The 14,719-nt window shown below is 42.5% G+C and overlaps 2 protein-coding genes across 2 annotated transcripts; one reads left to right on the top strand and one right to left on the bottom strand.

The window, feature by feature from the left end:
• The first annotated feature begins 1,089 nt into the window (after nucleotides 1–1,089).
• Nucleotides 1,090–10,344, top strand: LOC306834875 (alanine aminotransferase 2-like). Its single transcript, XM_079361133.1, has 12 exons — nucleotides 1,090–1,134; nucleotides 1,228–1,431; nucleotides 5,835–5,924; nucleotides 6,024–6,132; nucleotides 6,317–6,450; nucleotides 7,103–7,346; nucleotides 7,425–7,504; nucleotides 7,661–7,797; nucleotides 7,932–8,106; nucleotides 9,252–9,407; nucleotides 9,495–9,607; nucleotides 9,809–10,344. The coding sequence occupies exons 2-12, from the start codon at nucleotides 1,282–1,284 to the stop codon at nucleotides 9,897–9,899; spliced, it is 1,479 nt and encodes a 492-aa protein (XP_079217259.1). The 5' UTR covers nucleotides 1,090–1,134; nucleotides 1,228–1,281; the 3' UTR covers nucleotides 9,900–10,344.
• A 75-nt stretch (nucleotides 10,345–10,419) lies between these two features.
• On the bottom strand, nucleotides 10,420–14,528 carry pdia4 (protein disulfide isomerase family A, member 4). Its single transcript, XM_079361132.1, has 10 exons — nucleotides 14,243–14,528; nucleotides 13,630–13,813; nucleotides 13,268–13,473; nucleotides 13,043–13,181; nucleotides 12,723–12,928; nucleotides 12,449–12,607; nucleotides 12,146–12,297; nucleotides 11,774–11,930; nucleotides 11,305–11,538; nucleotides 10,420–11,060 (listed from the first exon to the last, which is right to left on the bottom strand). The coding sequence occupies exons 1-10, from the start codon at nucleotides 14,316–14,318 to the stop codon at nucleotides 10,645–10,647; spliced, it is 1,929 nt and encodes a 642-aa protein (XP_079217258.1). The 5' UTR covers nucleotides 14,319–14,528; the 3' UTR covers nucleotides 10,420–10,644.
• Nucleotides 14,529–14,719: the final 191 nt, after the last annotated feature.

Here is a 14,719-nt window from a genome sequence, read left to right as displayed (position 1 = left end):
AAATTCAGATTGTGGCTGATCATTTACTGCTGATCTCCAAAAGCTAGTAAAGAGGAAACTATTAAAGAGGAAACAGACTGCAATAGTTTGTCAGTTATTAGCATTGTAGTTAAATGAATTGACCTCTTTCGTTCTGACTGGTCTTTCTCCTAAATCCCCTTGTTCATAATGCAAAGCACATGATAGACTAGATCCTCAACTAAACATGCTGCCCCACGATCCCTTTAAAGACTGCACACACCCAAGCAGTGTTGTAAGGCACACACCTCTTTGTAACAAAGCTTTTAATGTAAAACTCCTCAGCCCTTTTTAAAGACGTTTTGATAATATTAAAGATAATCTGATCCCTCAATTACGACACAGGATTACGATTGTCTGTACTACTGCTCTGGTATTAAATTGGTCATTTTTATTCTTTACTCGGTTTTTGTTGTACAAAGTAAGTGTTTTAAGAAAATAGAAAGCTTAGCTACTTGCTGCTGTAAATTGAAAATATATGACCATATGGCAAAAATGAATAAGCTTTGAAATGTTTGTAGCCTTCAAAGGGTTGTATAGGCCTTCCTTCATTGGCTACTTTTTATTTTCACGCTCTTATGGTGTGCTTGGCTGCCCCCCAGTGAGAAATAAATCTTTATAGAGTGCTGAAGTTTCCACTGCAGCTTCTTTTTTATGTTGTTGTAACCTATAAGTTGGCCTGTGTTTGCATTTAATATAGGCCACAGTAGCCTGCTTATCAATGCCTCATCAAACAAACGTAGCCTGGTTGATAGAGTAAGAGTTAATAGATACTTTTTATAGCGTTGGTTTTGAGGAGACATTTAGATGTCCTTGTCCCAAACAGGGGAGTGTGTCTCTCCTCAAAGTAAACCTGATGAACTTTTGACAAAATATCTCTTTGCCAAACGCGAAGGCGAGGGAAAGTTTGTCCGACAGCACGTAAAGGCGTCATTTTGACACGCTTTAAGCCTGAAGCAAATGTAGTGAAGAAATCTAGCCAACCATGAGCAGGCGCGAGCGAAGGCGTGTCGGCTCGGGTGGGAATATGAAGCGCGAGAGGCTCAACTGTCAGTCAGAGCTGGAGGAGCCGGAGTGTTTAGAGAGCTGTAAACACACGGCTAACGTCGACAACTGGTAACAGCTGATACACTTTATCTGACGTGAACAGCTACATGGATGGATTTCTGTTCATTGATGATGTCTCTCAATCTTCCTCCTGTTTTTCAGGTGCGACAACAACTGCGAAAAAAACAGCGTGCGCGTGACATAACAAAAGAGAAAATGTCCCAACAGGCAGCGAACGGGGTCCCGCATCGGGGAAGCAGGGTGCTAACTTTGGACAACATGAACCCCAATGTGAAGCGGGTCGAGTACGCGGTGCGAGGTCCCATCGTGCAGCGGGCGGTGCAGATTGAGAAGGAGCTGAAAGAGGTGAAGTATGTGGCTGCAGCTCGCGCGCGCGCGCGCCTCGGAGAAGTTTGATAATGCACGAGTAGAAAGTGAACACCACAAGAAACGTGGTGTCCCTGGCTGTATACATGTGTAGTCTGACAGCTGGCATTGAAAGAAACACATCACAGTCTGTGATAACTTTTAGGTGTACACGTGTAGTAACTGAGACGATCATCCTTGCATAATCCTTACAGCTGTTTAACCCTTTAAACAGCTGGAATTTGACTTCAACAACCTTTTATTATGTTGTTAATGTGTTTCAAAAATGTGCTTTGACAAATATTGGTCACACAAAAAGATAAATGGTTTAATAAGTGTTTCTTCAACAGTTTTTTTTTTAATTCCCTGTTGCTTCCTTGAGATATGGTAAGAACATAGAGAGCTTGGAAGGAGAAGTGGTCAGTCTACATGAATGAGACTTGTACTTTAGACACATTCTGCTGACTGCTTGAGAGAGCACTCAGGATGTAGACAGTGGGTCAGCTTTTAAGATGAGATAAGATAATCATTTATTCATCTCATGAGCGGAGAATCGTACAAAAGTCCCTGCATGACAGCAGTAAAGTTCTGCTGTGTGTATCCCCTTGTTTTACATTCTGCTCTCATAATGTTGATCCACTTTGCCTTCCTAAGGAAGGGTAAACAGGTTGAGTAGGAGTCTCTTAAAAGCTGTAATGCAACCCTGTCTAAAGTTAAATCCTCTTCACAACTCCCGTACCGACCAGGAGGGAATCATTAGTTTCACTCACTAACCTGACGTGACTGCAGGATCCAGAGAGGAGGATGTGTATATGTTGGAAGGCTTATTATGTAAGATGAGAGGGTACATTCACTGTCCTCTTTTTGTCCCTCTGGCTTTCCTCCCAACAAGGGAGGGAGTTCATTGGATGATGCTGCAGCTGTGAGGCCCTTTGGCCTTTCTCTGCAAGGAGCTTCATTACCGCTTAAAGTGCTCCTGCTCTTGGAAGTCAACTTGTTTTCCCTCTGTGGCAAGAAAAACATGAACTGAACCTATTGCTCAGAGTTTGACTAGTAAACTAGAATGATCTGCAGAAAATCATTTCAATGTCTATATGAATATATACACATTTAATTATAGTGTGGGCTAATCTAAAGTCCTGAAAAGTGTTTTTTTTAAGTAGAGACTTTATATTAATGTGATTTTATTATTCTTTAATAGACAGGGGTTGTTTTTCTAGTATCTTCTGAGCAAACATCGAGCCTCTTGTTTCAGGTTTAAGGTCCACCTGTAAAGCTGAGCTGCCACTGAAAACACAAACACAAAATAAATCACTCATAAATGAGACATCCAGGATTCCTCTGAGGGGTTGCATTGTCCACTGCAGGTCTGCTTCCTGATAAATCCATGACTGGAACACTTTCACTGACAGCTCAGCAGAAGTTTTTATGCAAGTGTGTGTTTGTGGATGCATGTGCTCACGTTGCCATGACCCTTATAAATCCTTGCACAGACATCCGGCCTGGCGTTGTCTGCACTGCGGTCAGCTAATTCAGGCTCGTATCTTGACCTCTGGCTGGGCTGAGATATCTGGGACAATTGGGAAGTGTCATATGGAGGTTTCACTTTTGAGTTATGTGTTTGTTTGTTTTTCACCCAGTTCTTCTAGTTCATGTGTTTGGACTATCTGGAGTGTATTTGAATGTAATCATCTTTTGAGAAATGATATTAATTGAGATGAATCGCATGAGTCGAGGCAGCAGTGGTAGCTGGTTATTCATGAGTTTGCGAAGCTTGAACAAGCAAAGTTACTGTAGCATGACTGAACACTGTTGGAGGGACGACAGTTTCAGATTCTGTCTCTTTAGACTGAAGCACTTCTGTGTGATACAGAAGCCCTCAGACTTAATTATCTCAATGTAATGAAACCTGGTTCATTGAGTTGTCTTCTTGAGATAGTGACTTGTTTTTATTCTTAACCTTGGATGAACAAAAAAAAACAACAACTTGATTTCTTGTAATGACGAGATCATTTTTGTGGCAGTTTAGGAAACAAAACCCTGTGATAGGCCAGACCAAGACCTGCAGCCACTGCAGACATTAATTAGGTCATTGTTTTTTTGGTTTGTTTTGTTCAACTGTGGTGATAAGAAACAGACAGGTTTAGATCACAAGATAACATATCTCGTTGTGACAGCTGGGAAACTGGAGTGAATCAAACGTATGGATGCATAACCATTCAGGGCTTTTGCACTTTGGAATAAGGACATGCATTAACTTTACTTAAAAAAAAAAAAAGCAAATGTCTATTTTAACAAGAGAAATTCTTTTGTTTTTTCAGCATGTAGCCCCTCCGTGTTTTGGACTTCCTGTCTGATACCAGCAGCCAAAACATGTTGAAGTTTGTTTGAAGGCCTTCATGGTCATGCTGTGAGAATATTTTCCATTAAAGTATTTAAAAAGAAGAGTGATTTTAAATCATAAAACAGGCTCAGGTGTAATGCACTTGGCTGTCAGGTCAGGTTCTGATCATCCCCTCAGGATTTCTTTGCCTGTGTTTGCGGTCCAGTCAGTGTAATGGGTGCCTGGTGCTGAGTGAGCAGGAGAGCGCAGCGCTGAGCCGGCGATCCGACTGGCTCCTCTTTCTCTCTCCTCGGAGAACAGCAGCCTCTTTGTTGCTCGAGGACGAAGGCGTAAAAGGAAACGAGCTGCACCCAGTTACTGAGATCTCAAACGAGCTTATATCTGATTTAAAGCTAAAACGTGAAACCTGATCAGCCCCATGTCGCCGTCATGCAAAAATGAGAATAGTGCCTTAGCTGAAAGGAACTATCTTTGACCTTAAAGGCGTAACAAGTGATATTTAATCTAGTAGAAATGACAAATCAGGTTAATACAGCACATCATGAGACGCAAGACCAGATCAGTTTATGGCCACTGACATAGTTCACATTTATTCAGAAGGGGAAGTGTAATGATTTAAAACTAGATTACCTTTTAGTGAGAGCACGGCTTTCTTCACCTGCATTCAGACACAGGAGGCAGGTTGGATCACGTTTACATGCACAGAAGACTAAACAAGTTCCTGGTTGTTTGTTGTTGTTTTTTTTCCCACAAGATTTGATGGAGACAGAAGGCAGCGAGGGAGCACAAAGTTATTGTGTTTTTGCAGCTTTGAATTGACTTGATTTAAACAGTTTATTAAACGCTCGTGTTATGCACTACCCTTTAGGATTACAAGAGAATTTCACGACAATTTCCTTGAAGTTACAATTGAATTCAAGTTTTTTTGTTTTTGAACTAAAGACAAAAAGAGTTTAACGGTGATAAATCATATTGTGATATTATTGCTTATTTGAGTTTTTTAATTTAGATTTCACATCTGCATGCAGAACAATAAAATATTTCCAAATGTTTTGAATTTTTATGCACAAATCAAAAAGCTGAAAACTAGAATCTTCAGATCCTGATGCTCTGCTTTGGTGTTAGGTAACATCACCTCATCTGATAAGTGCAGCATGCTATGCCCAGCAAACAGACTTACAGGCACCAAAGCAGAGGCCCAATTAGTTCAGAGACACGGAGATGAAGGACTTTCTGATTGGATGAAGATGAAAAGTGAGGAAAAGGTTTAGATGAGGACAGAAACAAAAAAAAACAAAAAAAAGACCCTGCTGGTGATGCCGTTGGGTTACGCCAGGATTTCTCGTCCACATCCAGAGACAGAGGCTGGTTTGTGTCTCCGTGCGGCCGAGCAGCAGCAGCGTCCTCTCTGCTCTGTAAGCCAAAACAGACTCCATGCCAGCCCGGGTCTGTGTGAAACACAAAGGCTGCTAATGAGAGGGGATGCATGTGTGAGATGAATACAAGTGTCTCTTCTAACATTGACATGCAGAGCCATCAGGTGACACCAAACTAAAGTACAGACGACGAGGACATCTGATGCTGTTAATCCTCATTCTGCATTTTTTAAGTAGGATTTAATGAGGTGCTTATCAATATATTGTCTTATCAACACTTTAGTGCCATTGTTATCAATATAAGTTTAATGTCTTGTATTTGTTGTCTTTAACAAACTGCAGATATGACAGTGTGCAGCAGGGCAGAGCCAAGATTCAGTTAAAAAAAAAAAAAAAGAAGTAGTGCTAAAGGAAAGGGCCCTCAAGGATGACAGTTTTCTTTATTTAAACTTGCTTGGTTACTTTTTGCTTCAAGCCGTGTACTGTAAAATATCCAAACTATCCCTTTAAAGTTCATTGTATGTTGACCTATTTATCTCTTCCCTTTGACGTGTGTCTGCACACATTCTGTCTGTCTCTACATGTCAGAAATATTTTTGCTCCATTTACGCTGACGTAACCTCCGTGACGTACCCGCTCACATTTTGGATCTTTTTTTTCTTTTCATTTTTCATCTTTTGCAGGGTGTCAAGAAACCTTTCACAGAAGTCATCAAGGCTAACATCGGAGACGCCCACGCCATGGGCCAGAAACCAATCACATTTCTTCGTCAGGTAAGACCACTTGTGACAGTTTGTCTTCAGGATATTTAACTGTGTGGAGTCATATTTGCAAGTAAAATGATTTGGGTTTTTTTCCCTTTCCTCTCTCAGGTTTTGGCATTGTGTGCTTACCCAGAACTCCTTGAAGACAATAAGTTCCCAGAGGACGCCAAGCAAAGAGCGCGGCGAATTCTTGATGCATGCGGAGGCCACAGTATAGGTCAGACAACTCCCCTTCTCTCTGCCAATCCCAGCCGCACATCGACTTTCCAAAACACACACGTCACCACCGTCGGCCTCCATTTGTCTGCTCATTAATCATTTATGTGGAGGGTTAGTACGCTGTCTAAACAGAGCTTCAAGTAATCAATGCAGCATGTTAAAGCCAAGTTCATGTGTTAAAGGGGCCTACAGTGCAAGCCAGGGCATCGAGTGCATCCGTCAGGACGTGGCGTGCTACATCGAGAAGAGAGATGGTGGGATCCCCTCGAACCCTGACAACATCTACCTCTCCACCGGTGCCAGTGATGCCATTGTGGTACGAGTCATTCTTTTATTCCGCCAGAAAGGTGCTGACAAAGTGTAAAAAGCAAGTGTCCCAAAACTGCTTTTATGAGTTCAGGTTTTCCCTTCTCCAGCACGTATGACCTACTTCTGGTCGGCTTGGCCTGTGAATCATGTCTTGTTCAAATGCGTTTAATTATACACTCACTGTACTTTGTACATAAGTTCCTTTACTCCACCCAGAGACCTTTGTCACTGTTAGATCAGCTTTCTCCTGTTTTATGAGGCCCAATCAGGCTACTGGATGACCTTCAGATACACTCAACTTCTGCACGAGCTGATATCTGCTGTTGTACAGCAGCAGTTACAGAGTCAATTTGTAAGGCACACTGTCAGCAGCTTTCACATTTATTATTCCACCACACAGAAAAATCTAATAATTTAGGAGGATCAAATGGAGGAAAAGTTTGATTAAAATGCGAAGAAACAAACGGTCTTCTCTTGGATTGAATTGGTTGTGTGTTGTTTTATCTTTGTTTTATCTTTTTAGGATTTATAAGTTGTTATACGATGATGTGCACCAAAAGTCCCTTCATGAGAAGTACATCTACTACACTCTGAAACCTCATTTCTTTAAATTACCTCTTTTCCTTTCCTCATCGGCTGCTCACTCTTCTATATTCCAGACCATGCTGAAGCTGCTGGTGCGTGGCGAGGGTCGTGACCGTACAGGAGTGATGATCTCCATCCCACAGTACCCTCTGTACTCTGCAGCGGTGGCAGACCTGGGTGCTGTGCAGGTCAGTTACTACCTCGACGAGGACAAGTGCTGGAGTCTGGATGTTGCCGAGGTCAGGAGAGCTCTGAATGAAGCCAGGCAGCACTGCAATCCTCGCGTCCTCTGCATCATCAACCCTGGAAACCCCACTGGTATGTTTGCTGGCAGAAGTTTGATGGTCATCTCTGCGACTTGCTACACATAAGACATGAATCCTCTGGTTATGATAGGTCAAGTCCAGAGCAGACAGTGCATTGAAGACGTGATCAAGTTTGCAAAAGAGGAGCATCTCTTCCTTATGGCTGATGAGGTACGACAGCCATGTCTTGCATTAATAAAGAGTCGGACCACCTTCTTTCACTATTTGGGACCAGACTTGCAAAGCACAGCTACTTTGTTTAGTAGATCTTTTTTGCACATTTCAGTTGATTGTTTACAGTTTGATTGGGTTTCTGTCTTCTTGAAGGTCTACCAGGATAATGTGTATGCAGAGGGCTGTAAGTTTCACTCCTTTAAGAAGGTGTTGTTTGAGATGGGACCAGAGTACTCCAGCACAGTGGAGATGGCATCCTTCCATTCCACCTCCAAGTGCTACATGGGAGAGTGAGTAACTAGACCAACACTTAGACGCTTCAATGATCTTTAAGTTGGTTTTAGCTTCTTGTGATGACGTGCACATCTATAGGAAAAGGTACGACTTTGTGTTTGACTCCCTCCTCTTCTGTTTACTTTGTCAGGTGTGGATTCCGTGGCGGCTACATGGAGATAATCAACATGGACCCTGAGGTGAAGGCCCAGCTCACCAAACTTGTGTCAGTGCGTCTGTGCCCCCCAGTGCCCGGACAGGCTCTCCTGGACCTGGTGGTCAACCCTCCACTGCCAGACGAGCCCTCCTACACCACGTTTATGAAGGTCTGAGACTGAGACACACACACACACACAAACACACACCCCCCAGTAATGCTCGAGTACGCAAACACAGAATTGACTTATGTAAATAGCACATTGTATAATCTGCCCACAAAAACCTTGTATGTGCTGAAGTCCTCACGTGTTCTCAGGAATAATCAGCTTCGGCTGTTTAGCTGTCTGTTAGAACATAAAGTTCTGGGATGTTTTGGGAATACTTCAAGGTGAGAAAAGAGATTTACAAACGGGATCATACATGTAAGCTGTGCTGAATCAAAATATTTCTCCAGCTGCAAAAGATTACTTTTTGGCGTGAACAAATGCATTTTTCAGAAGAAACTAGAGCAACGACTGGCCAAACCGGCCCGACCAGATTTCATCAGTGTAATAATGTGTAATGACACTATGGAATCTCGTCCTCAGGCTCCCCTTTTAGTGTTTGGTAATGAGGCGTTGTAGCTCTATAAGGTCAACACTGTATTCAGCTTTGTTGAATGATTTTTGACAGATGCAGATAAGAGCGGCTCTGTAGGGTTATGAGTTGCTGCTCTATGTTGCAATGCCTTTAATGGCCACAAGGAGGCCAAATGACCCCTTACTATACTATGAAGTGATCAGTTCAGGGGTTCAAGTCTCAAAAGAAGTCGTTGTTTTCAACTGGACGCAGGAGATTTTTTTTTAAATGTTGGTAATAAGATGCTGAATTACACAACACATGATGACAAGCTGGACTTGTATGTAGTGGTGGCAGAGAGGAGGACAACACAAACGTCTCTATCAGGAATAACTACTCTCAGCTCCACCTGCTGGACAGAGAGCAGAACACCCTCTCTCACTATCTGGTGCAGCTCTGCTCTGCTGTCACGAGGACACATGCAGGAAATCGTTTCCTCCAGTTCACCTGATCGTCTCTATCGAGTCCAAACTGTGACCTCCGCTCCTGTTAAGCTCCAACATTTGTTCCTGGAACTTTTTTTTTTTTTTTTTTACTGCTGTAATGCAACCTTCTCCCCAGTTTGGTATTAAGTACATTTACATATCGTTCTCATGAACACTCCTTGTTATACAGTAGGTAAAGTTAGATCTAGATATTTGTAAATTCTTCTGGGTTTTAATTTCTCACCGTTCCCTTCTGCTTCCCCTTTTAGGAGCGGACGGCGGTATTAGCAGCTTTAGCAGAGAAGGCGAGGCTAACGGAGCAGATCTTTAACACAGTACCTGGCATTACCTGTAACCCCGTGCAGGGGGCCATGTACACCTTCCCCCGCATCACTCTACCTCAGAAGGCTATCGACAAGGCAAAGGTCTGCGTTACAAACACCCAGCATCTCTCACTTAATCTCCTGACTTCCTATAATAAAGGTGATATAAATGTGTGTGTAAACCTACAGGAGGAAGGCACAGTCCCAGACATGTTTTACTGTATGAGGCTGCTGGAGGAGGAGGGAATCTGCTTGGTGCCAGGAAGCGGCTTTGGCCAGAGAGAGGGAACCTTCCACTTCAGGTTGGTGTTAAAGATTTTTTATCTTCCCTAAATTCATAATCAAAAAGGGACCAAAACTTGTTGCAAGAGTGTTGATTGGAGGAGCGATGTGAAAGGAGTATCCCTTCACTAAAATCAACACATTCAAAGTGTAACCTCCCCTCTGTTTGTAGTCATTCAGTTTCTGTTAACTTTCTTCCCCCTGTTGTACTTTTTGTCCAGGATGACCATCTTGCCTCCCACGGAGAAGCTGAAGGTTGTCTTGCAGAAAATCAGTCATTTCCACCAGCGGTTCACAAAAGAGTTTTCATAAGAATCTCCACCTCAAGAACCGTCTCATTCAGTGCCAGTATCTTCAAGTGCCTTGTGTGTGAAGAAGACCAGTCTAACAACGCTTCCTTCTATAGACTGTTCACACTCGATCAGACTGGTATCACTTAAAAATCAGTGAAGAACATAAATTTATCCAGAACAGCTGCTCAGATCTCTTACTCGTGTAAATACAGCATGAGACCATGTGATGAACTTTAGAACATGTTGCACTTTCCCAAACTATTACCAAGCCAGGTTTGTAATGTTAGATGGATTTTATAGTGCCAATTGTATAGTAATGTTATAATCACTGATACTGCTACAGGCTCATCTTTCTCCTGCTAAGACTTAGAACAGTTAATCACTATTAACGTGACAGTAATGCACTCGTATTACTCGAGTTTAAATTCTTTTAAATGTGATTAAAAACACTTGAATTTCTAAAACATTTGTTTTCTGCAGTGTCTGCTTTCACAATCATCACTTCCTCCGAGTCACATTAAGGTACTGGCACACGAAGCTGCCAACATTTTTAGTTTTATTTAAAAAGAATGAAATCTCCAATAGTGCTTACATGCTTTTAGAAACAGAAGAAAGCTGAATCTCTTGAAACAAACAGAAACTAAAACGATGATTGAAAATTGTAATCATCACAGTAACTCCATTGATCTCTCCTGCTTTTCCCCCCTCTGAGAGTCCGCTCAAGCACAGTTTGAGTTCTTAGCTACTCATAGAGAGCGATATTTTCAGAGTTCGTCTTTCTTCTGCGACAGCTTCGTGGCGTGCTTTTCTACAAACCCGCTGAAGCCCTCCACTGTTCTGTCTCCACCTTCAAATTTGACGGGCTTCTGCTTGCTGTTGCTCGGGGCAAAGTATATTGTAGGGAAGCCTTCCACCTTGTAGCTGTCGTTTGGTATGTCGTTGGCTGTGGCGTCCATCTTGGCGATCACCAGGTTCTTCTCCCCTTTGTACTTTTTGCCCAGAGCCAAAAAATCGGGCTCCAGTTTCTTGCAGTGGCCACACCAGGGAGCATAAAACTCAATCAGGACATCCTTCTTGGTATCCATGACGATGTCGTCAAAGGTTTTTCCAACCACGACCTTCACAGGTCCTTTGTTGTTCTTTGGAACTGGCTGGGATTTAATGATGGGCTTCAGCTTCCCTGTGAACGGGAGAGAAATGATCAGAACAAACATGGACTTTCATTTAAACTTATAAAATCTTTATGTTTAGACCTAGAAATCATATATTGAAACTTTACTTTTTAAACTGTTTACACAGCAAAAGTTTGGGGGGGGGGGGGGGGGACAACAAAAAAAACATCTTCCTCACATTCCTATCAGGAAAACATGCGTCTTTTAACATGATACTATTCCTCAAAATAGTCAAAACCACTCCACACGTACCTTTCTTGAAAGCCATCACAAAGTCTCTCAGCACTTCAGAGTCAAACTCCTCGGGCTCCATGGCGTACTTTTTGCCTTCCTCTCCCTGAATTCCTACATTGACTTCCTCTCCGCTCTCACTCAGGCCCAGGGCCTTCAGCTCCTCAGCATAGTCCTCCTCGTCAGCGATGACAAAGGTGTATTCTGGGAAGTCCTTGGCCACTGCCAGCACCTTGGACCTCCAGAACTGTGTGGCTGCAAATTAAAGACAAACATGAGACATTTGTCCTCTGCTTCTGTCATTCTTCACAAGTGGTATTAATGTTTCTGAGTCTTTTCTAAAAACATGCATTCATTGATCTTTTTAATGCCTTGACACAAACGTCATTACAGTATGTCAGTCAAATATTTAAATAACAATTAAACGTGTCAAAATTTGTTGCCCCTGCAGAACTAAATCCCAGGTCTAACCTAAATAAGAAGAACTCACCTTTCCTGTAGTCAAAGCTGAAGTCAACTCCGTAGTAAACAACCACCATGGGTCTTTTTGTGTAGCGCTTGGCATCATTGCTTGGTTTTCTGTGGCCCACCAGAGGAATCACATGTTTCTTGATAAACTCCTGCATTTCAGACACCGACGTAGAGTCCTGTAGAATCAAAAAAAAAAAAAAAAAAACACCTTGATTTATCTTGTTTAAAAGAGTGGATTAACACCAGGGATTTTACCTTGAGACTACATTTACCCCACACTCAAACTCAAAGAAAATATTAAGAGAGGACTCAGAGTCTATTAAGCTTTTTTAACACATCTAATAAAAAATAAAATCAACTTAAAAAATAAAAAGTAAAAAAACAACGATACCTTAACTGTAAGTGTGTGTGAAGCGGGCTCGTACTTTGAGCGGAACCTCTCTGGGTGAACAATGACAACCTGACCAGGCGAAGCATTGAGCAGTTTGGAAACTTCAGAGCTGAAAGAGTGACGGAAGGCGAAGTCTTCTCTCAGAGCATTACCTGGCAGGCAGACAGACAGACAGCAGTGAGAGTGACATCTACATGTGCATTTGGAAAATATCAACCAGCTTTACCGTACACAGACATGAGGTTAGGTGGACTATTCATTCAAAGCCGAGCTTCTTTTCGACAACTCGCTTAAGATACTCACAGGCTTCGCTGTAGATCTCATAAGCTGCGTCCTGTTCCCCAGAAAACACACCAACGATCACAGCATCATCCCCGTCCTTGATAAGCTCCTGCACCTGTTTCTGCGCCTGGATCTGCGTCGAGGGGGGCCCTGCCTGCTCACCCATGTAATTAACAATCCCTGAAGGAACAGAAAGAACATACAAAGTGAGATGGATCGACAGTAATAGTTAAAAAATAGCAAAGACAAACTCGAAAAAGCTAGTGTCAATTTTGTATGGCACAAAATCACCTACCATACTTCTCTCTGGGCCCGTTGTAGTCGAACATCTTCCCTCTCCTGAAGATCTTGAGTGTGGGGTAGCCTGTGACTTCAAAACGTGAGGCGATCTCATTCTCCACGGTGGCATCCACCTTGGCCAGAGGGATGGGAGGAGAGCGCTGGCTGAGCTCTTGGGCTGCTTTCTCATATTCTGGAGCCAAACGCTTACAGTGTCCACACCTGAAGGTGACAAGCAGCAAATCATGAAGAAGAAGATATCAGTGCTGCAAGTCAGAGCCGACAGAGAGGCACCTGAGCGACCCGTGTTTTATGACTGACAGTGTGGGGACTAACCATGGAGCGTAGAACTCCACCAAGATGATGTCTGCATTGTTAACAGTGTCATCAAAGTTGTCCTTGGTTAGCACCAGCGTCGCCTCAGGAGGAGGTTTCCAATCCGGCTGAGCCACCTCTTTGACTCTGGCCACAATAGCTGCAGCAAAATACAGTCCTCAAATCACACATCGCTTTTAAAAGAGATCATGTTCAATCATAAGACAACCGATTAAGCCCTCTTACCTTTCTCCGTCCTGTCTCCCTCATAGTCGACAGGCTCCCCGTTTTTCAAAATCTTTATTGTGGGATAGCCGGACACGTCGAACCTGGACGCTAAGACGGTGGCTACTGTGGCATCAACTTTGGCCACAGGTATAGGTGGGTCATTCTCCTTAAGAGCCAGGGCGATTTTTTCATATTCTGGGACAAACTGTTTACAGTGGCCACACCTACACAGGAAAAACAAAGAACACAGTTTTATATATAAATTATACAGATAGTTTGAGGTATCTCTGTGAATAGAAAAATGCCTTTAGAAGTAAAATATATATATATATATATATATAAATAATAAAAGGTGCCACACTGAGGAGAAACAGACATACCATGGAGCATAAAACTCAATCAGAACTGTGTCTTTGCCCTCCATGAAAGTTTCAAAGTTGTTGTCATTGAGAACAAGCACCCCGTTTTCTTCTGTCACCTCTGTGTCTTCTTCATCATTATCCTCATCACTTTCCTCATCATCACTTTCCTCGTCGTCAGTCTCCACCTTCTCCTCTGCAACATCTAACGGCAACAAAACCAAAACAAAAGGACACGTGGATCTTAAGTCAGGTAGAGATGTGTTTCACATCCATCTTAGTTTGTGTTTCACTATCATTGGTTAAAAAAAAAAAAAAAAAAAAAGTCTGGAGGCAACATCCTGTTTGACAATAATTAGCTAACCTGCGTGGTTAACATGTCTACACTTTCTATAAAACTGTGTAACATAGCTGGATTGATTTTTTTTTTTTTTTATTGTCAGGACTTAAAGGCCAGGTAGCTTCAGTATTTTTATGATCTGGACCACCTGTGTTGACATTAGCTGACTGCTAGCGTGCTAACAGGACGCCTCCAAAAAAACTCGGCTAGCTACTTTGCATCACAATAACTTGATGGAAAGACTTCACTTCAGTGACAAACACAGTTAGAATAAATACAAAAAGGTGTGTTTACCATCTTCACAGCGGCTCACAGTTGCAAAGTGTGCAACGCCCAGCAGCACAATGAGCAGCAGAGCGACTTTCCTCATTGTCCAAATATGATACGAAGCTTTAGTAGTCAGCTTGTAAAATAACGCTGATCAATGTCATCAAAGAACAGTCAGACAAGCTGTCCGGATCAATACTGACGTGTGGCTATAGACGCCTTTAGGCTCGTGGTCTCATACAAACTAATCGCTTCTGGAAACACACACGCCGCCTCCTCTGTCTGCAACTTGTCTGACCTGCCACGCTGTGATTGGTCCTCCTCATCGGCTGTTCTCCAATCACAGCTCGCCACTCAACTCTACGTTTGTAGATTCTATTGGATACTTTTATTTGATATCTCAAGTTGTTGTGAATGGGCCAGTCACTTACAGACACTACTTCAGTGAATGATTAGTACACGTAGCTTCATTTCATGTGATTAAGGGAAATAAATGCATCCTTA

This window comes from Symphodus melops (genome assembly GCF_947650265.1).
Source record: "Symphodus melops genome assembly, chromosome: 14".
Lineage (NCBI taxonomy): Eukaryota > Metazoa > Chordata > Actinopteri > Labriformes > Labridae > Symphodus > Symphodus melops.
The sequence above is the reverse complement of the archived record's forward strand: the minus strand, read 5'-3'. Positions and strand labels throughout refer to the sequence as shown.

Coding starts and splice junctions, on each gene's coding strand:
- LOC306834875 (XM_079361133.1), top strand. CDS start 1,282: ATGTCCCAACAGGCAGCGAACGGGGTCCCGCATCGGGGAAGCAGGGTG. Junction 7,505..7,660: donor TCTTCCTTATGGCTGATGAG/GTACGACAGCCA, acceptor GTCTTCTTGAAG/GTCTACCAGGATAATGTGTA. Junction 8,107..9,251: donor CCTACACCACGTTTATGAAG/GTCTGAGACTGA, acceptor TTCCCCTTTTAG/GAGCGGACGGCGGTATTAGC.
- pdia4 (XM_079361132.1), bottom strand. CDS start 14,318: ATGAGGAAAGTCGCTCTGCTGCTCATTGTGCTGCTGGGCGTTGCACAC. Junction 12,929..13,042: donor GTGGAGTTCTACGCTCCATG/GTTAGTCCCCAC, acceptor TGTCACCTTCAG/GTGTGGACACTGTAAGCGTT. Junction 12,608..12,722: donor CGGGCCCAGAGAGAAGTATG/GTAGGTGATTTT, acceptor CTGTTCCTTCAG/GGATTGTTAATTACATGGGT.